Consider the following 21,824-nt stretch of genomic DNA (forward strand, 5'->3'; position numbering starts at 1 on the left):
TCAGTACATTTTATATAAAGCTTGAATACAAAGCAAAGAATAACAATTAAAATGTCTCTTATTTGGAATCTATTCGGGTAACTGCTAAAGGTTTGACATGGTTATTCCTAGGGCTGACTCTTAGGGTTCACTACATGTAGTTTGGTTCTAAAGTAAGGGTACCCGAATCGGCAGATTCCTCGATCCTCACCTATTATAGGCTCATATGGACCGAGTTCAGTTCAGGGGAGTACATTTCTCTATGTCCGTGCGGAGGTGAAAACCTCATGAAGACATAGGTACGGATGTATCTCGGAAGTGGCCCACTATCCTATACGGAAGTGAAGACTTCACGAAGAAATAACTTACCACTCCCACTTAAGAAGGGTAGAATGGAACGATTATGTCATGCAATATGTGACAACATAAAGAGAAACTCTTAAACCAATAAAACAGATGTATTAGATCGCTATGTAACTCGAGATAACAAAGACATTATTTACCACTAAAATAAAACATAAAGGATGAAATGCAAGGAAGGGATCGTTAATTTAAACCAAATTATCAATTATCGACAAAAAGACTAAAAATTAATCAACATGCGGCTCGATTCTTTCATTTGGTCCCTAGTGGAGTCGTCAATCTGTGGAAACTCTTTTTTTAATCGAATTTTTATTTTAAAATGAAAATGGAGTCGCCACCAATCCTTCTTATTTAGGTGTGATTGGATCACCTCAAAACTTGGTCATTTTAATAAAATGTTAGATTTACTAAAATGATGATTTTCGGTCTACAAAATCTAGGAAATAGGTTCGGGAGTCGGTTACATGTGAGGAAGGATTAGCACCCTCATAACGCCCAAAATTGGTATCTAGTTGATTACTTAATGTCTTGATGTCAAAAATTGAGAATCCAAAGAGAATTTAAAATGCAATCCCTTTCGCGCGATGTTATTTGATGGAATTGAAAAAGTCCTTTTAACTAGGAGGTTTTCTCATTTCGGGTCAATCAAGATGAAAAATCATGTCCCGTAAGTTGGGGCACAAAATCTCAAATTCTCAAAAATAAGAACGCTTGCCGTTTAATAATTGCCCAAATCTTATATTTTTTAATTGTATATTTTTTTAAAAAAAGAGAAGGGACATTTAATTATTTCGGTTCAAGGAGAATATCGTACCTCGTAAGTTAAGGGCACAATCTCTCGAATCCTCAAAATAAAGAATATCACCTTGGTTTTAATTTCTTCTTATGCGTTGTGTAAAAATGAATGCATCACTTGATATGATATACAATTGAGCGTAATACGGGAATGAATAAATGTATCTAAGCATAATGGATAACATGGTAATGACCAAAATAAAAATAAAATAACTGCACGAGAAAAAAAGTAAAAAAAAGAAATAAAACATAAATAAAAATTTGAAATGAACATAGTAAAATAATATAAAAACAAAAATAACGGTAATTACTATAATCAAATAGCAATAAAACAACTATAATAATAACACAAATTGATGATAAAAACAATAATAATAACGATAATGACGTGGTTAATGCCATATTTAATAATGAAAAAAATTAAATAATAATGATAATAAATCAAAGATAAAAGTAAAAATTGTTTAATTTAAAGGTCAAGAATGAAAATAACAAAATTAAAAATCCTAAGAAAAAAATACATTAAAAATAAATAAGTTAAATTAAATAAAGGACCTAATCAAAATTGTGATAAATTTTAAAGGATAAATTATGAAAAATTCAAAAATAAAATATTAAAGTAAAATAAAACAGAAAAACAACACAGGGACTCAAAATGAAAATAATCCCAGATCCAATACATGTCATTCCCAAAGGGTCGATAGTCTGGGGACTGAATTGACTATGTAAGAAAATTTAAAGCATAAATCATAAAAACAAAAAAGATAAAGGATCAAATTAAAATAAAATAGAAATGTACGAGGAAGCAAAAGGTTATTTTTCCTAACTCATGTCATTCCCTTAGGTCGACAGTGGGTCAAAGGACCGAATCGCAAGGAAATTAAAATAATGGGGTAAAAATTAAATAAAATAAAAATATGCAATACGAATTTAAAAACAGGCTAAAAAGTGGAAGGGCCAAAATAGCAAATATCCCCTTCCTTCAAGAACAAGCGGATTCAATACAAGAATAGCAAATATCCCATGTTAAGAATAGTTAGTGGAAGGGCCAAAATAGCAAATATCCCTTTCATCCGGGTCTGCTTCAAAACAACGCCGTTTTGGGGCGTCTGAAGCCAAGACCAAAACGACGTCGTTTTGAGGGACTATTTAAGTTAAAAACCCTAAAAAATCATTTCTCTTCTCTATTAAAAAAAATTCCCTTATCCTTTTTTTTCTCTTAACTCTCTCTTTCCCCTTCCGGCCACAAGGTCGTCGCACGCCACCGCGGCCACCAGTTATCGGCGCCGGCAACCACCGCCCCTGCTGGTCGAAAAATAAAAAACCTTTTTTTAAATCCTTTCGAAACCCTAGAGTTAGATCTAGGGACAAAACACCCAAAAAAGGCTAAGATCAGTGAAAAAAGAAAAAGGAAGAAGAGACCATTCGATTCTTCCCTCTCTGGCGAGGCCCTCAATGGAACCCTAAGGGGTTTTGAGACTTCTCAAATCAGAGGTGGTTCTCGACGACAGCTCTTAACAGGTAAAAATCTAAACTTTGATTTTATTCTTATTTTTTTGAAATTAAAAAAAAAAGTAAATAAAATGAACTTTTTTTAACTTCATTTTTTTGTATTCCATCACTTTTGTTACAATGGTTTCGGTTTTTATAATCGAATAGATTACAAGATATTATTTTTTTGTTTTTTGTTTTCTCCTTTTTGTTTATGCTGTTCCTGCTTTTCTGCTTCTGTGTGTCTGTCTTTTTTGCAGGTTTTTCATGGCAAGGGGATGAGTCAACAGCAGTGGAGAGGCACGCCCCTTGCCATTTTGGGGAAATGGTGGCAGAGGAGGTAGACATTGGGGTGTGGAGACTTTGGGAGACATGCCCGCTGACGTGGCAAAGTGGAGGAGCGGTGGCGGCGGTGAAGTCTTAGGGGATTAGGGTTTTTTCTGTTTCGGTTTAGATAGTGAGCTTTGGGTTTAGGATTTTTTGGGGCTTTTAATTTTTTTGTATTTGGGCTTGTAATATGGACTATTTAATGGGCTTTTATTATTTTTTATTGGGCCAGACGAAATTGGGCTTCTACAAACCCAAAAAAACCAAAAAAAAGAAGAAAAGAAACGAAAAAAAGGAAGATGAGGGAAAATAAAAAGGCAAGGAGGTATAATAGGACGTCACGTGGCAATGCACGATTAGCCAGCACTACCACGTCAACAAAAAATTAATGATGTTAGTGTTAGGTACCAATATAGTGGACGGAAAAAAAATTCGAACATCAATCTAAGATAAAAAAATCATAAGTACCAATCTGGAAGAAGTGGACAAATTCATGTATTAATTTTATATTTAACTCAAATTTTAAAGACTAAAAGAGGTGGATAATTAAATTAAGTCTCTGTTTGTTTCACTGAAAATGACTTCTAGAAAATGATTTACTTTTCTGGAAAAGCTAATATTTTTTGGTGTTTGGATGAATCTGTGTAAAATATTTTATGTTATTTGGTAGATTTCTTAAAAATATTTCACAAAAATTATTTTCAATGAAACAAACATAAATTTGAGATTTTCTTACTTTTTTCATTGTTTAATTTAATTTATTTTTAATTACATGACTACCAAGTGAGTGTTTTTATTTAAAAATGTGGCATCAACAAAATTGACAAACAAAAAATTTAACAATGTCAACAATTAGACTTGATTTTTAAATTTGAAAAGTAAAGTGACTAAATTCTTGAAAATAAAAGTACAAAGACTAAAAATGCAAATATGTGAAGTGTATACAGACTTATGACATATTTTGACATTTATATTACAAAACATTTATTATTAATATATTTATAATTGTTATAAAGATTTATTATTAAAATATTAATATTGAATATTTTCAATAATATGTGAATAATATTATTTAAAATTATTATTTTTAAAATTTATTATTAAAATAAAATTGAAATATTAAATAATTTATTAAAATAATAAATTATATTTACTATATTAATAATTTATTATATGACTAAATATAAATAATTAAATATGTATGTTGAATAATATTAAAAAATATAATATTGTAATAATTTTAAATATATTTAAAAATAAAAATAAAATTTATTATCAATATAATAATATTAAGCTTGATTTAAGTTGATTTTTATATAAAAATAAAATTATCTATTGAGAAGCTTTTTTCTTAAAAATAACTTAAGTTTTTCAAAAGATAAGCTATTTTACAAGAAAAAAAACTTATTTTATATTGATCTGTAAATTATTTTCTATTGACTAAATTATTTTCTGTAAAACAAACACAGAAAAATATAAAAATATAAAAATATTTTCTGTAAAATATTTTATATGTAAATAAACTGGTCCTAAAATATAAAATAAATTCTTTTTCAAAAATTAAAATAGCTAAGATATTTTGACACAAAACTTCGAAAAAAGTTATTGACCTCGTTAAAAGCGTTGTTGTTAATTTGATATGATGTATAATAAATATTGATTTTTTTAATAGGTACATACTGAATCGAACATCGACAGGGACAGGAAAATAGAAACTGGCTAGTTAGGTTTTTGAACCATGCTGTCCATGCAGACACTGCAAGCAACAGGCAGGCAACACGACATATAACAATCTCTAATGTAAAATGACGCGCAATGAGACAGGACGTTTTCTTCCGGTGTTTGATAAACCCCAAAAGCCAAAGGAAAAGGACTCCTCGGAATTCAGAACCTTAAGAGCAAACACTGCAACGCAACGAAATTTATAGTAATAATAAATAAATAAAGTTAACCGTGTCTTTCCAATCTATACTCAGAGCAAAATGTGTTACAGCTACATCGCTTTTTGAATTTCCATACACCATTAACCAATCATATATTAAAGGCCATTACTAAGACAAAGAGAGGATGCAACGCAGAAAGTTTGGTGCATCCCAGCTTTGAGCTTACATTGACGTGAGAAAAGAGGGTTTTTTTCTTTCTTTTCCTTCTGGCTTGGTGTCAGCAGAGCTTTATTCAAATTTAATTTTTGCCAAATTTGAACGTTTTCTTTTTCTTTTATATACTAAATAAGAATTAGTGGGGGAATCTGAAGTAGCTTTGGTAAAGATGATGGCTGGCGGAGATGCTTTTATCATGTAGGTTGTTAAAGACTTTATCTTTACGTGATCAAAAGAAAATGAAAAAGAATTGTTAGAAAATCAAAAAGAAATCAAGGCAAAGAAAGAGATTCCTTTGGTTCACACTTCACACACAGACAGAGAGGAATTTTTGCCTTTATTCATGTTCGCACTTCACAGTTCACGCCTTTTCTCTCATTCTCTTTTGTCTTATGATTCCTTCTTTCTCCCCAAGTTGATCTCCTGTCATAGGATAGGTGCACAAGAAGAACGCACCACCTTAGGCCTTAAGGCTAACCTCATCCCCCATTCAGTACTTAATTGCATTTTTCTGGCGTTTCCCTTTTATGCAATGACACTTTCTTTATATATTGAAAAAATAGTTCTTTCACTGTTAATGCTCATCTTCTTGTAACTCCCTTTTTCTTTCTTCTTCTTTTTCACTGTCATCCCAGTGCAGTTTCTCACCACCTTTCTGGTTTTCAGATTCTTTTGTTTCAACTTCTGTTGCTGGTTTTCAAAGATTTTCTATTAGGAGTTGTTTTTTTAGCTTGGGCTTAGAGAAAGTTTTGGTTTTTAAGGAAGGTCTGAACTAAGAAAAAGGAAGAGAAAAAATGGCAGGAGGAGGGGGTGGTGGTGGAGGAGGTGGAGGAGGAGGAGGTGGTGGCGGAGGAGCTGCACCACCACCAAAGCAAGATGAATTACAGCCGCATCCAGTTAAGGAGCAGCTGCCTGGGGTTGCTTATTGCATTACTAGTCCTCCTCCTTGGCGTGAGTTTCTATCAATTCAAAACAATTTTATCTTGATTCCTTATTGTTGGTTATTAATCCCAACCTCGTCACCTTTCCAATGTTTTAATATAAAATGATGTTAATTCTCATTTAGTTACAATATTCCTCATACATTCAAGTCTTGTATTGGAATGTCTATGTGATAACTGTATGTGGGTTTGTATCTCATTGCATTTGCAGCTGAGGCTATATTATTGGGATTTCAACATTACTTGGTGATGCTTGGGACAACTGTTCTCATACCAACCTCTCTAGTTCCTCAGATGGGAGGCGGAAATGTATGCTTGACACAGAGACAGTAACAGTCAATTAGTTTTTTTCATGCTTGTCGTTTCTTTTATGTGGATCTTGTCAGAAGCTTTGCATGTTGTTTACCTGTAAGTACAATTCTTTGCATCAGGAAGAGAAAGCAAAGATGATTCAGACATTGCTATTTGTGGCTGGGGTGAACACATTGCTTCAAACATTGTTTGGTACCCGTTTACCAGCAGTGATTGGAGGTTCCTATACCTATATGCCAACCACCATTTCCATCATCTTGGCTGGCCGCTATACTGACATTGTAAATCCTCAAGAGGTAGCTTCACTAAGACCCTATAGTTTTGTTCTTTTTCTTGTAACTTATGTTAACAGAATCCCAGAATTGAGTCGATCCTCTATTGAGTATGCAGAAATTTGAGAAGATAATGCGTGGAATCCAAGGTGCCCTCATTGTTGCCTCGACCCTTCAGATTGTCCTCGGATTTAGTGGCCTTTGGCGTAATGTTGCAAGGTAAGTATGATGTTGGTTAAATAATCTTTTATAAGCAACTTTTTGGGCTTTTCTTGTTATATTTAATTGGTTGAATGCAGGGTCCAAGTCTATTAGACTAGTGGGTTTAATTGGTATATATTTCAATGCTTTTGTAGGTTCTTAAGTCCTCTGTCAGCTGTTCCCCTGGTTGCTCTCTCTGGCTTTGGACTCTATGAGTTTGGATTTCCTGTGGTATGGCATCAACATTTTTTGTTTGGAACATTTGTTATAAAATTGATTCATCATTTTCACTTCCTGGTTATTACTTTTGCAGCTTGCCAAATGCATAGAGATAGGGTTACCAGAGATCATTCTTCTCTTAGTTTTTTCACAGGTAATTTAGATTTTTTTATTTAAAGATAACCCACGTTGTTTTTTTGAAGCAGTAGTGACATAAAGAGATGGTTAATGCTTGACCATACAAGAAAATGTTTTTGAATTGTAACAATCACCTCGATGAGGGTTTTTTTTGGCAGTATATACCTCATATTACACGTGGGGAGCGGCAAGTGTTTGACCGCTTTGCTGTCATATTCTCAGTTGTGATTGTGTGGATATATGCTCACCTGCTGACTGTTGGTGGAGCATATAAGAACAGTGGACCAAAAACTCAAATAAGCTGCCGGACCGATCGCGCTGGGATTATAGGTGCTTCTCCTTGGTAAGGCTCTTTCTTTCTTCATTCTTATCCTGATATTGACCCTAGATGTTATCAATCTCCTGAAAGGTTTGCATTTTCACCCTTAATCTCAGCTTGAATGCGTAAATTTATTTTTATTATCTCAGGCATCTATTATTCTTGAGATGGAATACTTTACTGAACAAAATTTAACTAGTTAGAAATAAGAGAATTTGGAAGTCAATAGAAAGCTCAATAATTGAGCTGGTGCACCTAACATAGAGAAAATGAGTGATGTCTATACACACAAAATGCTCTTGCTCTTTATTTTCATATAACTTTTTTAGTTGACTAAAGATTAAGATAAAATGTTATACTTGATCCAACAATTACCATTAACAAGTTATTTAAATATATTATGCAATAAAGTTGACAAAATAATGGGGTTGCTACGTCAACACTAGCTTTCATTTTGTTTGTCATGCCAACCCTACGATCAAAGTTTTCAAATTTGTTTCCGCACAAGCCTCGCGTGAATAAATCTACAATTTGGTCTTCTGTCTTAATATGTTTCTAACTTAATTTCGATTTTATTTCTAATAAAATGATAATGCCAGTTCAAGCATTAAAAAACTAGATTCTTTGTCACAATATAAAGCAATTGGAAACTCTATTCCTTCAACATTTGGGAAAAGTCAAGTACTCTCTTTAGGTGCCATCCTCTCACCACACCATACACTGCTCTGTGGTTAACAAACACATTATCACTTGTCTTTTGCTACACTAAAAAATTACTCTAGTCCCAAGTGAAAAGATTAGGTGCCACGTTCAACTACATAGTCAGCGTCACAATAGCCAACTAATTTATAATCTCCACTTTTTTTGATGCATAATACCGTAGCTAAACGTACTCTTTATATGTCTCAAAATTCATTAAACTGCTTCTTTTTTTTTTATTTTGCATGTATCAACACATAATAAAAATATATTGATTACGTTTGATCAGGTTTTTTAGATTTTTTTAATCATCCATTATAATTTGATTCAGTTCAGTTTGGTTTTTAGGTTTTTTATATTAATTTTTTGTTTTGATTTTTTAGGCTTATTTTGATAAAAATTAACTTTGTTTTATGGCTTTTGAATATTATTTGATAAAATTTTAAAGTCTTTTTCATAAATAATTTTAAAATATAGTAAATTTTCAAGAATTTTTAAATTACTTTCACCATTTTAAATATAAAACATTTATTTTTTATATCATAAAAAACTAAAATTAATTAAATAAAAAACATAATTCAATTTGATTTCGATAGGTATTCCAATAGAAGAATAGAAGTTCCTCTGTTTCGTCTTTGACTCTGAATTGAACGAATAAAGAGATAAATAAAATAAAGACAAAAACGAAGAATTCAAAGCAAAGAATGGGTTGGACAAAAGAAAGGGAAGAACAAAGTATGTGCGGATTCAAAAAAAATCTAGTGGATAAGACCTAAAAAAAAGATGTCGAAATAGTTCTGACGGTTCAATAATCTTCTCACTTCCATTCGGAGTTCTTAGTTACTTCGGCAGGTTGAATCTTAGCGATGGAATAATATAATTAAGTCAAAATTCATTGGATGATTGTATCATTAACCATTTCTTTATTTTGGTGCGAGGAACTTATCATGAATCCACTGATTTCTGCCGCTTCCGTTATTACGTGCCTTTTGAACTTACATTTTATAACCCGTCCAAATACTTTGTTAAAGTGGTTTTTTTCCTCAGCTCTAATAAAAACTACAAAAGTGTTGGTGTTAGAACAGAAACAGACAAGCTCAGCTTGTGTCTTGTGCAACAAGCCTCGATGCTTGCTGAGCAAACAATTAGATTCGAGCAAGAAGAAAACAAGAAAAGCTAAAGAAAAATGGAGATAGTTTGATGCAAAAAAAATCTGATTTCATTCATGAGTGAATAATGGCATAATGCCAATACATAAAACCAAGCACTAGGCTTGTCAAAAACAGCAAGTAATCACCTAAACATTACTTGCCTCCACTAATTACATAGAAACTTGAAACTTAAACTTGTAAGCTTATACAAAGCTGTGTTTACAACTCACACTCTAGCTAATTACATCAATCATAGGCCTAACTTAGTTAGAAATGAACTAAGATATATTTCATTAACTAAAAATAACAAAATGAACAAAAATAAGCTTGTTTCAGCAGCTCTTGCATCAGTTCCAGCATAGCTTGATCTCCATGGCATGCTTGCTGTCGAGTGTTTGCTGCATGCTGGCCAACTTCAACACTCCTCCTTGGTTAGCATGGTGCAAACACCTAATTTCCTTCTTAAACACTCGAATCTTGCAGCATTAAGAGCCTTAGTCAGAATGTCAGCAAGTTGATCATTTGAGTTACAATGAATAAGTTTTACTTCTGATGCTTGCTCCATCTCTCGAACAACATGGAGTTTAATGCTGAAATGCTTTGTTCTACCATGGAACACTGGATTTTTTACGATTGCAACAGCAGATTGGTTGTCACAGAAGATCCTTGTTGCTTCTCTTTTATGCACATTCAAATCAGCCAAGATTTTCCTTAGCCAAATGGCTTGGTTGACAGCACTTGTTGCTGCCACATACTCTGCTTCAACAGTGGATTGAGCCACCAGGCTTTGCTTCTTCGAGCTCCAGCAGAACATGGCTGAACCAAGATTGAAAGCATACCCTGAGGTGCTTTTCATATCATCTATTGAGCCTGCCTAGTCACTATCAGTATAACCAACCAGCCTTAAATTTCCTTCTTTGTTGTACCTCAAACCATAGCTCAAAGTGCCTTTGACATACCTGAGCACTCTTTTTACAGCTTGAAAATGCTTCTCATTGCAACAATGAAGAATCTTGAGAGCAAACTTACAGCATACATTATGTCTGGCCTGGTGGCAGTTAGGTATAACAAGCAACCAACTAGACTTCTATAGGTTGTTTCACAAACCTTTTCAAAATCACCTTGGCTCGATAGTTTCTCTCCAACAGCAACAGGAGTTCTTGTTGCCTTACTGTTTTGCATGGAGAACTTGGTTAAAATCTTCGAGGCAAAGCTTCTCTGACTTAGAAATATCCCATTCTGCATTTGTGACACCTCCATTCCAAGAAAATAGGACATCTCCCCTAGATCAGACATTTCAAACATCTCCTGCATCTTGGTCTTGAAATCGACCAACATTGCTTGATCTCCTCCTGTCACCAACAAGTCATCAACATACAGAGACACAATGAGCTGTGTTTATGTCCATTCCTTCTTAACATACAGTGTTGGCTCACTCTTACTCCTATCGAATCCCAAATCAACCAGGTAGCCATCGATTCTGCTGTACCAGGCCCTTGGAGCCTGTTTTAAGCCATACAAGGCTTTTTTCAGTTTGTATACAATGTGCTCTTTTCCAGCTATTTCAAACCCTTGTGGTTGTTCAACATAGATGTCTTCATCAAGGAATCCATTGAGAAAAGCTAACTTCACATCGAGTTGATGGATTTTCCATTCAAGCTGTGCTGCTAAGGCAATCAGCAGTCTGATGGTATCGAGCTTGGCCACTAGTGCAAAGGTCTCCAGGTAGTCTAGGCCATATTTCTAACTGAATCCCTTGACAACTAACCTTGCTTGCAGTTTGTTTAAGCTTCCATCAGCGTTTTGGTTGGCTTTGTACACCCATTTCACTCCAATAACCTTCCTTTTAACTGGTCTTTCAACCAATTCCCAAGTCTAGTTCTTCTCAATCATGCTGATCTCCTTAGCCATTGCTTGCTTCCACCCTTGCTGAGCTTCAGTTTCTTCAAAGTTGCTTGGTTTAGCTATAGCTACATGAGTCCTTTCATAAATCTCAGCCAATGGTCTAGTTCCCCTGACTGGTTCATCATCAATGTCTATTTCAGGACCATTCTGATCTGGCTCAGCTTGATTTGTTGCAAGATCTTTAGAAACTTCTTCTGGTTCATTTCTTTCCCAGTTCCAACATGATTTTTCATCGAACACCATATCCCTGCTGACTGACACCTTATTTGTTGAAGGATCCAAGATCCTATAGCCCTTCTTGACAGTGCTGTAGCCCACCAGAACACCAGGTCGAGCCCTTTTAGACAACTTGTCCCTTTTAACAGCAGGTACATGTGCATATCAAATGCATCCAAAGACCTTCAAGTGTGCCAGTGATGGCTTGAATCCAAATTATGCCTCAAATGGAGTATTCTGAGCTAAAGTCTTGGTTGGAAGCCTGTTCTGAATGTAGGCTGCAGTGTTAACTGCCTCTGCCCACAGAGCTTTAAGCAGATTCTTCTGAATCATCAAGCACCTGGCCATGTCCATCAGGCTCCTGTTTTTTCTTTCACTCACACCATTTTGCTGAGTTGTATAAGTGTTGGTACGCTGATGTTTGATGCCTGCCTTATCACAGAAGGCTTGGAACTGAGCTGAGGTGTACTCAGTCCCATTATCAGACCTTATGGTCTTCAGCTTGCAACATGTTTCAGTCTCAGCAGTAGTCTTGAATTTCCAAAACACAAAGGCCCCCTCTGATTTCTGTTTTAAGAAGTAAAGCCAACAATATCTCGAGAAATCATCAATGAACAGTATGAAATACCTGTTTCCACTTAATGACTCAGTCTTCATGGGGCCACACACATCAGTGTGCACCAGTTGCAGTCTTTTAGAGGCTCTCCAGGCTTGATTCGAGGGAAATAAAAGTCTGGCCTGCTTGTCTAGCTGACATACTTCCTGGTTTTGAACTGAGCTTATGAAATTTTCAGCCAAACCACTCCTGCACATGTGCTTCATCGATTTGAAGTTGGCATGACCAAGTCTTTGATGCCAAAGCTTGGATTCATCTGTTGTAGCTGTGTAGGCAGTGTCTGACTCCTTTGTCTAGTCAACCACAAAACTTTTATCAGCCATAGGAACTACCATCAGCTTGGATCCATTTGGATCACTGATTTGACACTGGTTGTCTTTGAACACAATAGAATAACCTTTCTCCATCAATTGAGCTATGTTGAGCAGATTTTTGTCAATTTCAGGCACCAAAAGCACATTTGAAATCACTTTGGCACCTGTGGGAGTGCATATCAGCACATCACCCTTACCTTCAGCTTTTATAAAGTGGCCATTACCTATCTTGACTTTTGTCTAAGGACTTGAAGATAGTAGCATCAGGTGTCATGTGGTTGGTGCATCCACTGTCTAGGAGCCAACCAGATGAGATTCTTTGTTGAGCAGCTGAGCATGACACAGCAAAGACTTGCTCCTCTTGGTCACTGTCTTCCTTGGCTACTCCAGCCTTAGCCTTCATTTGTTGAGAATGGTTCTGCCTTGGCTTACCCTTGCTTTTACAGGCTCTCTTAACATGACCCTTCTTTTTGCAATGTTGACACAAAGCATCGGGTCTAAACCAACATTTTTCTTCTAGATGACCAGCCCTTTTGCAACGCTTGCAAGTCTGACCCTTTTTTCTTGCAGCATCATACCTTAGCTTATCTCTCCAGGCCTTCTTGCCTTTATAGGCAGTATTTGTTCTTGCCTAAAAGGCACCTTCTTGGTGCTCTTCTAGTTTGCTAGCTCTCATCTGCTCTTGAGCATATAGAGCATTGATCAGCTCTGTCAAAGAGATGCTGGACAGGTCGCTTGAGTCTTGTAGGGATGAGATTTTTGCCTCATACCTTTCAGGCAAAGTTGAAATAACCTTCTCCACTATCCTAGCTTCATTAAACTGCTCACCAAGGAGCCTAATGCTGTTAACCACTGCCATAATCCTGTCAGAGTATTGCTTTATAATTTCTTCTTCCTTCATCTTTAAATTCTCAAATTCTCTCCTCAAATTCAACAATTGTTGCTGCCTTGTTCTCTCTGTCCCTTGAAACTCCTCTTTCAATTTGCCCCAGGCCTGCTTTGGTGATTCACAGGCCATAATACTTGTGAAAATCACATCTGACACTGAGTTCTGGATGCTGAAAATCACATCAGCATGTTGCCTGATCTGAGCCACTGTTGGATTGGCTCTAAGTGGCTCTGGTTTAACATCTGAGTTGACCACCTCCCACAGATTGAAAGCCTTCAGGTAGGTCTTCATTTTGACCACCCATATGTGATAGCCTTCTCCATTGAAGACTTGTGGTGCAGCTGGTGAAAAGTTTGATGAAGTTATTCTTTAAACAACAGGCCCCTTAAGAAACAGGCTCTAGATACCAATTGTTGGTGTTAGAGCAGAAACAGACAAGCTCAGCTTGTGTCTTGTGCAACAAGCCTCGATGCTTGCTAAGCAAACAATCAGATTCGAGCAAGAAGAAAAAAAGAAAAGCTAAAGAAAAATGGAGATAGTTTGATGCAAAAAAATCTAATTTCATTCATGAGTGAATAATGGCATAATGCCAATACATAAAACCAAGCACTAAGCTTGTCAAAAACAGCAAGTAATCACCTAAACATTACCTACCTCCACTAATTACATAGAAACTTGAAACTTAAACTTGTAAGCTTGTACAAAGCTGTGTTTACAGCTCACACTCTAGCTAATTACATTAATCATAGGCCGAACTTAGTTAGAAATGAACTAAGATACATTTCATTAACTAAAAATAACAAAATGAACAAAATAAGCTTGTTTCAGCAGCTCTTGCATCAGTTCCAGCAGAGCTTGATCTCCATGGCATGCTTGCTGTCGAGTGTTTGCTGCATGCTGGCCAACTTCAACAAAAAGAAATACATGGTCTTGTTAAAGTTAAATAGGGAACACTACTTACCAACTGTTGATACATGGTAGCATCTTCTGAATATTTTTCCTTCATTAGCACACATTTTGGCATTTAGTTATATCAGCGTAGAAATTGTCTTGCACTTGAGCATTATAAAATTATTAATAAATGCTTGGATATACTTTATGAGTGGAGAAAAATGTCTTCTTCAGTGTAATCAACCTCTAAGCCAAGGAAGCGCTCGAGTTGTTCAAGTTATTTAATATGAAAACAAATTAATAAATTCTTTTTAATTCAAAGAATTTCTTCCTCAGAATCTCCTTAAGTCATCTACATATACTAGCATAACAGTTAATTTTCCTCCATTCATTTTTACAAACAAACTATAGCCTACTGGTGTCACTGAATAACCACTATGAGTAAGAAATTCAACAATCTTGCCATCCTTAGCACTTGTTGCTTGCTTTAATCCATAGAGCACCTTTTGAAGCTCAGACACATACTCAAGATGATCTCGACTCTAAAAACCCATGGACTAGTCTATGCAGATCTCCCAACCTAGCTCCCTATACAAAAATGCATTTTTCACATCCAATTGCCACAAGTTCCAATCCTAGCTAGTTGTTAGTGGTAGTCCATATTGTTGAGAGAATACTCAAGCTACCAACTGAGCCTTGTGCTTCTCAATTCATCTATCAATGTGACTTTTCATCTCGTAAATCCATTTGTAAGAAATAAGTTCCACATTTCTTAGATTTGGTATATCGAGCTCCCAGATCATCTGATTTCTTTCAAGTGCAACAACCTCTTTTATTATTGCTTCAATCCACTTTCACTTCTAGAATGTGTCTTCAAATGTCATTGGTTCTTTCATATCTCCCTCTTCTACTATGACAACATTACCATATTTGATATTTGACTTCCTAACTCTTCTTGATCTTCTAAGTGGATTTGGTGCTTCTAATTTGCTATCTTTGATTGATCAGTGGTGAACAACAGTTCCCCCTTCAACATCTCCACCATTATTTGTAATTTCAGTTTCTCCTAGACTCAACTGGATTAAAAAGACTGCAATTCATCTTTGAGAGGATTTGTGTGTGGCAATAATTTCTTGTCTTATAACCACCATTAAGATGCTTCATTAAACACCACATTTCGGGTCATATATCATTTTTTAGTTGTAAGATCACAACATCTCCACCCTTTTATTTGACTATCATATCTTACAAAAATACAATTTAACAAATTTTGTGTTCATTTTGCTACGTAAGTGATCAGGTGTAAATACATAGCATACACATCCAAATACTTGAAATTAGCTAATGGTAGGTTTCATGTTCCACAATTTTTCAAAAGACAAAGAAGGCATAACCTTTGTTGATGAAGCTTATTAATAACGAAAGTCATAGTTTTCATTGCATCAACCCAAAAACTAGTCGAAATATTCATTGCATGAAGCATAAACTTTGGAGTATTTCTATCAGGTGCCTACCTTTTCACCACGAACGCCGATTTGCCGTGGAGTGCTAGTACATGTGAATTGACATTCTTGAAGGAAGTTTCGTTTGAAATATACTCTCTCTTGTTATCAATGTGTAGATAATAGGCCCTTTAACTAACCTTTGTTTCCTAATCCCTTTAAACTCTTTCAACTTTGAAAGAACCACACAAATCTTTCCTTCACAAAATAAACTCACAAATATTTGAAAAATCAACAATAAAGGTCATTATGCACTTCATCCCACCAATGGAAGCTTGTTTAACCTACCCAAAACACATTAGAGTGCATTAACTCTAATGGTTCTTTTGATTTAAAATTTGGACTTTTTGTACAATAATTGGTATGCTTTTCCATACTTACAACTTGCACATTTTGTGTTTATTCTCACTTCAAGTTCTAAAAGTCCATTCATCACATCTAGCTTAGAATAGCTAACGTGGCTTAGTCGCATATGCCACAAGTTTGTCATCTCATTCATTCTTCATTATTAAAAGTAACAACATTATAAACTTTTTCTTCCACTAGCAAGCTTTTGTCATGCGACCCTTTTTTCTCACAATTACAACACTTCCCTTCACACTTGTAATTGTTATGGTTTTTCAAACCTCCCCCTTCGCTAGGTCTCCTTTCACCTTCATAACCTTTTAGATTGTCACCATTTTTCTTGAACCCACCATTGTCACACTGCTTGAAATTCCCCCTACCGGCTTAGAGTGCCTCTTTTTATTCTTTAGTGGGACTCATCTCATTTCTTGAGCTAAGCATTCTTGATCGGCTAACAATTTTTCGAATTATACAAGTGATGACTACTTTTGTCATCCTTGTACAACGACAACAGAACTCCTAAACTTTGGCTTCAGACTATGTATTATGATTCGTCTCATCATAGTATCAACAATAGGAGCTTTTGGATCCAACTTAAAAACCTCTTGACATAATGACTTTACTTTATGAAAGCATGGTGTCACTCACAGCAACTCACTCTCTAGAAGTTGGAGCTTCATATGGTCCATTTTAGAGAATAGCTTGGTGAATGTATCCCAAGCTTTCTTCAAGGTTTTGCCATATAGAGCACATCTTTCTCAATTATTGTCTTTAAAGCAAACATTTTCTTGCTTGGTTTTATCTTCCATTTTCTTAGCGTGCCACTTGTCTGGTATGACAAGATTGTTAATTTTTTTTAGTTATTATGGTTATTTACTGCCACATGTAGCATATAATTTGTTCGGCAAAGTGAATAGAGAAAAACTAACTATCGTGCTAGTCTATGAGATGATTTAATCATCATAGGAAATTAAGTTAAATTTTGTTATTAGTCCTTGTACTTTGCAAAAGTTATGGATTTAGCCCATGTATTTTAATTTGAGCAATTTTAGTCCCTGTACTTTTCAAAATTTGAACATTTAGTATTAACCCAAATAGTGACAGTTAAATCCGTTCAATTAAAATTCAAATACTAGTCATGTACTATGTGTGTAGTTGTAGATTTAGCCCATATTCTCCAATTGTATCATTCTAAGTCCCTATACTTTTCAAAATTTGAAATTTCACTCATGATGCAAATAACGGGCGTTAATCCATTAATTAGATTTTTAGTGAGTAATATGTGGAAATAACAAGTTAACATGGCATAACATATATATGATAATATGTTTGTCGTATCACATTTTGAAAATAACATAGTTGAATGAATTTAACGATTATAATTTGGTGAGGACTGAAATTTTAAATTTGAAAAGTATAGGAACTAATAGCAAAATTTAACCTAGGAAATTATGAGGAAAAAATTCTTCAAACTAAGATAAATTTATCAATTCGCTTACATATGAAAGAACTTGGACAATTCAAACACTCCTTAGTCTAAAGGTTGATTGCACTAAAAAGGGATTTTCTTTCTCCGCCAACAAAAGCATTTGAAGCATTTATTAAAAAAGTTTGGAATGCTCCAGTGCAAGACAATTTCTATGACGATAGAATCAAATGCCAAAAGTGTGTGCTAATGAAGGGAAAGATTTACAAAATGCTATGATGTATTGCCAATTGATAAGCAGTCTTATCTACTTAACTATAACAAGATGAATTTTTTTTTGTTGTAGTTGTCATGCAAAATCCAAAGAAACCTCATTTGAAAGCAGTTCAATGAAATTTGAACAATATTATGTACAAAAACAAGTGGAGATTGCAAGTTAGTTGGCTATTGAGATACTAACTATTGTAGGTGCACGTGATACCCCACTGGATACGTATTTATGCTTTGTTCTGGAACAATTTCTTCGTGTAGCAAAAAACAACTAGTAGTGTCTATGTCAACCACAAAAGCAAAGTACCATGCAACGATGATGGCAGCTCAAGAGAGCACTTGGCTTTTGCAACTATTTGAGGACTTGCTTCAGCTAGCGGAGTTTCCAATTCCTGATATCTTGTTAACAATACATTTGGCAGAGAATTTAGTTTTTTTATTAAAGAACTAAAAATATGAAGGTGCATTGGCATTTTAAAAAAGAAAAAATCTTGCAAGAAAAAAATAAGTTGAAACATATTAAGAAAGAAGATCGAGTTATAATCATTTTCATAAGAGGCTTGTGTGTCAACAAACTCTTGGTGGCTCGCCTCGGCATGATGAATAAAACGGAAGCTGGTCTTAGGAGAGTGTGTTGACATAGCAACACTATCATTTTGCACAGTAAATTTAAATAATTTGTTTTGTTATTGGTAGTTATTGAACCAAGTTTAACTTTTCTCTTGCCCGTTAACCCTTGGCACAACTTAGAAATGTATGATTCACTACATTTTGAGTAGAAAAAATAAGACCAAAATGACCTCTAAGAAATTTTATTTGTGCAATAGAATTGATTATATAGGCAAAAATCTGCTTGTTCCTGTGTGGGATTCCTTACATTTTCAATTGTTTAGAGAGTTAAATTTGGCCCAACAATAACCACTAAAAATTTATTTAAAATATATGTGCAATAGAATATACTTGACCAAATGATGACCATGAGTTGGTTTTGCTAGTCAATATACTTGAGTTCGTTGATTCACTGTCTTTATAAGAATGATAATGCTTATTTAATTGATTATTTCCCTATCTTACTGTACTACATTTCATGAACAGGATAAGAGTTCCATATCCTTTTCAATGGGGAGCTCCCACATTCGATGCTGGAGAAGCTTTTGCTATGATGGCAGCTTCATTTGTTGCTTTAGTAGAGGTTTGCTTCTCATGTTTATAATCATGTTTGTTAATCATGTTTATCTTATGCCTGGTACAGTTGCACCATACGATTACAGTTTGTATAGTAAATATTCTATGATAATTTAATTGAATAGGCAGAAATTTGGATTGCTTCTGCTACTATCTTAAACCTCAATGCAATCTGGGTGTATAAGATGATACTGTCTGCTAAATTTGAAAGATTTCATTTTCTTAGCTACTGCATATAATCGTTTAGTGTGAAGTGTTCATTTCTGTAATGCTCTTATGATTAAACAGTCTACTGGTACCTTCCTTGCTGTTGCAAGATATGCAAGTGCAACTCCAATGCCCCCTTCCATTCTTAGCCGTGGTATCGGTTGGCAGGTAAAGATAAACTGATAAAATTTCTGTGCAAATTGCTAGGACTTAAATCAATTTGCTTGGTGGACTTTTTAACATGACGAGTACAGTATTAATCTCTTTGCGATCCCCCTTTTAATTTGGCTTGTTTTGCTTCAATCCTAGGGTATTGGCATTCTCTTTTCTGGGATATTTGGAACTGGGAATGGGTCATCCGTTTCAGTGTAAGATTCTTTCCTGAAACTAGTGGCACACAAGTAAAACAATATTTGTTCATCTAACTCCTTTGTGAACTGTGGCAGCGAGAATGGCGGTTTGTTGGCAATGACACGTGTCGGAAGTAGAAGAGTTGTCCAAATATCTGCAGGGTTCATGATCTTCTTCTCCATCCTTGGTCAGTTTCAAATGCCAATCTCTCTGTCTTTCTCTGATCTGTCTCTCACTTAATCATATTTGTATACATGCACTGCAAATCAGGAAAATTCGGAGCTGTTTTCGCTTCAATTCCAGCTCCAATCATTGCAGCTTTATATTGTCTTTTCTTTGGATACGTTGGTAAGTTCGGTTGGAATCAAGCTATATACCATTACTGTTCCATTCAAGATTTCCATAATTCAACAATTTGTGCTAATTGCATGGTTCAGGTTCAGGGGGTCTCAGCTTGCTTCAATTCTGTAACTTAAACAACTTCAAAATAAAGTTCATATTAGGTTTCTCTGTTTTCATGGGACTATCAATACCGCAGTACTTCAACGAGTACACAGCAATTAACGGTTTCGGTCCAGTTCACACCGGCGCCAGATGGGTAACTATCTGTTTCCCTTTTACCCCCTTTTTACAACTCTAGCAGAAAACATAGTTATTCCTGCTCTTTTTTGCAGTTCAACGACATGATAAATGTGCTGTTCTCATTTTGCAGTTCAACGACATGATAAATGTGCCGTTCTCATCCGAAGCATTTGTTGCGGGTTCATTGGCGATGTTTCTCGATGTGACGTTGCACGGGAAAGAAAATGCGACTAAGAGGGAACGTGGCATGCACTTGTGGGAGAAGTTCAAATCATTTAAAAAAGATGCAAGAAGTGAGGAGTTCTATGCCTTGCCTTTCAATCTCAACAAGTTCTTCCCATCAGTGTGAAGTTGGACACAGCTTATAAGCTTGATGCTCAAGCCATGCATGCAACCTCAATACTACGCTTCCATCACTAGAAACTCCATCTTTGCCCATTTTCACCAATTCCCGACTCCATGATGAAAAACAAACATACGCTGGTGCAAAGTAGTGCTGCAAACAAATATGTACATTCAGTGGTACTTCCATATCGCCTTAAATCCAAAATGGTGAATGCTATTACATTACAACTCACAAGCAGATTATTTAGGACATCTTACATAACATAGTGCGTATGTCCATTATTGGACTTTTATAAAGGCCCAATGAACCATCTCCAAACTCTACCGTCCTTCAGATTATTGGGTTCAAATTTATTTGTAGTTTTCTCCTGCGGGTCAATATTTGATGTTTGGTTTTTTCCATTCGCATCATCTTGTCGCCAACATAGCTTGCCTATGCATCTATATGGAGTGTAGTCATATCTGATACAAACAGAACAGATACGAATGCTTAAGAAAAAGTTGAGATTGTAGGATGAGCAGATTGGATTATTTGAAGATGCGATCCCAGTCTTTTTCTGACAGACTATTAACAGGATACAAGTGGGAAAGACAGAAGGGTGAGGACCATTGTTCCCCCACAATTCTAGGAACTGCTCATTTGGCCAAAGAATATAAGGTCATTCATCCATGGTACCATAAAGTATAAACACAATTAAAGCTCCAATAATTTCTCCGGTTGCCTTAATCTCTAGTCTCTTGCCTACATTAAATTCAAAACCCAATTTCTCAATTTGTTTATTGATATTGGTAGACTGTCAAACTTTTTAGCTGCATTCAGATCCTAACAAGTAATAACAATTCTCATGTGGGGAAAAAACTTTCCAAAAATCATGCTAAAACAATCTCATATGTACTGGCTACATGGTTTCAGATTTCAGATTCCCTTTTCCCAGTTATTAAAGAAACAACTAAGCCTAAATTTTAGCACATCTAACAATTTTGAAAAAATTATGCACTTAGTCGTGCTCAAATCCCGTCTTCCTAATTATTATAATAAAAAGATTGCCATTTGAGTTAATACTCCATCAAAGATTGTTTTTCTTAAACTATATTAAAAAGAAAAAAGAAAAAAAAAAGTCATTTGTATGGATGTTTTGCATGGTAGGACCAGATTTATCTAGTTGTTTTTTTTTTTTTTTTGTTTTTGTCCGGCCAACTATTGTGTAAATTTAATGATTACTTGCAATGTTTCGCTAAGGCACTAATTTTTTTTCCGACACTCTTTTGAGCTAGTTGACATGTTGTACTCACTTTGATCAACATAATGTACAAACTTTTTACTAGCAAATTCCAAATCATAAGAAAAGAACTCATTCTGCGTTCGATTTTTTATTTAATTATAAGCCACTGTATTTTTTATTCTAAAAAAAACCATTTAGTTTATAGAGATTTAATTTGTTCTTTTAATTATATTTATAATTATTATTGTTTA

General features: G+C 35.0%; 1 protein-coding gene across 2 annotated transcripts; it reads left to right on the forward strand.

Annotated features, from left to right (window-relative positions):
* The first annotated feature begins 4,936 nt into the window (after positions 1 to 4,936).
* Positions 4,937 to 20,752, forward strand: LOC107909664 (nucleobase-ascorbate transporter 7). Of its 2 annotated transcripts, none has more exons than XM_041088953.1 (14): positions 4,937 to 6,005; positions 6,207 to 6,304; positions 6,427 to 6,603; positions 6,698 to 6,798; positions 6,936 to 7,011; positions 7,094 to 7,153; positions 7,296 to 7,480; positions 18,776 to 18,872; positions 19,154 to 19,240; positions 19,382 to 19,440; positions 19,519 to 19,610; positions 19,694 to 19,771; positions 19,861 to 20,021; positions 20,098 to 20,752. In XM_041088953.1, exons 1-14 carry the CDS (start codon positions 5,849 to 5,851, stop codon positions 20,146 to 20,148), a joined length of 1,479 nt encoding a protein of 492 aa, XP_040944887.1. In that variant the 5' UTR covers positions 4,937 to 5,848; the 3' UTR covers positions 20,149 to 20,752. The 2 variants fall into 2 exon arrangements, with proteins under 2 accessions (XP_040944887.1, XP_016692769.1); XM_016837280.2 differs by having other exon boundaries at positions 20,136 to 20,752.
* Positions 20,753 to 21,824: the final 1,072 nt, after the last annotated feature.

Source organism: Gossypium hirsutum, chromosome D02, assembly GCF_007990345.1.
Source record: "Gossypium hirsutum isolate 1008001.06 chromosome D02, Gossypium_hirsutum_v2.1, whole genome shotgun sequence".
Taxonomy (NCBI): Eukaryota; Viridiplantae; Streptophyta; class Magnoliopsida; order Malvales; family Malvaceae; genus Gossypium; species Gossypium hirsutum.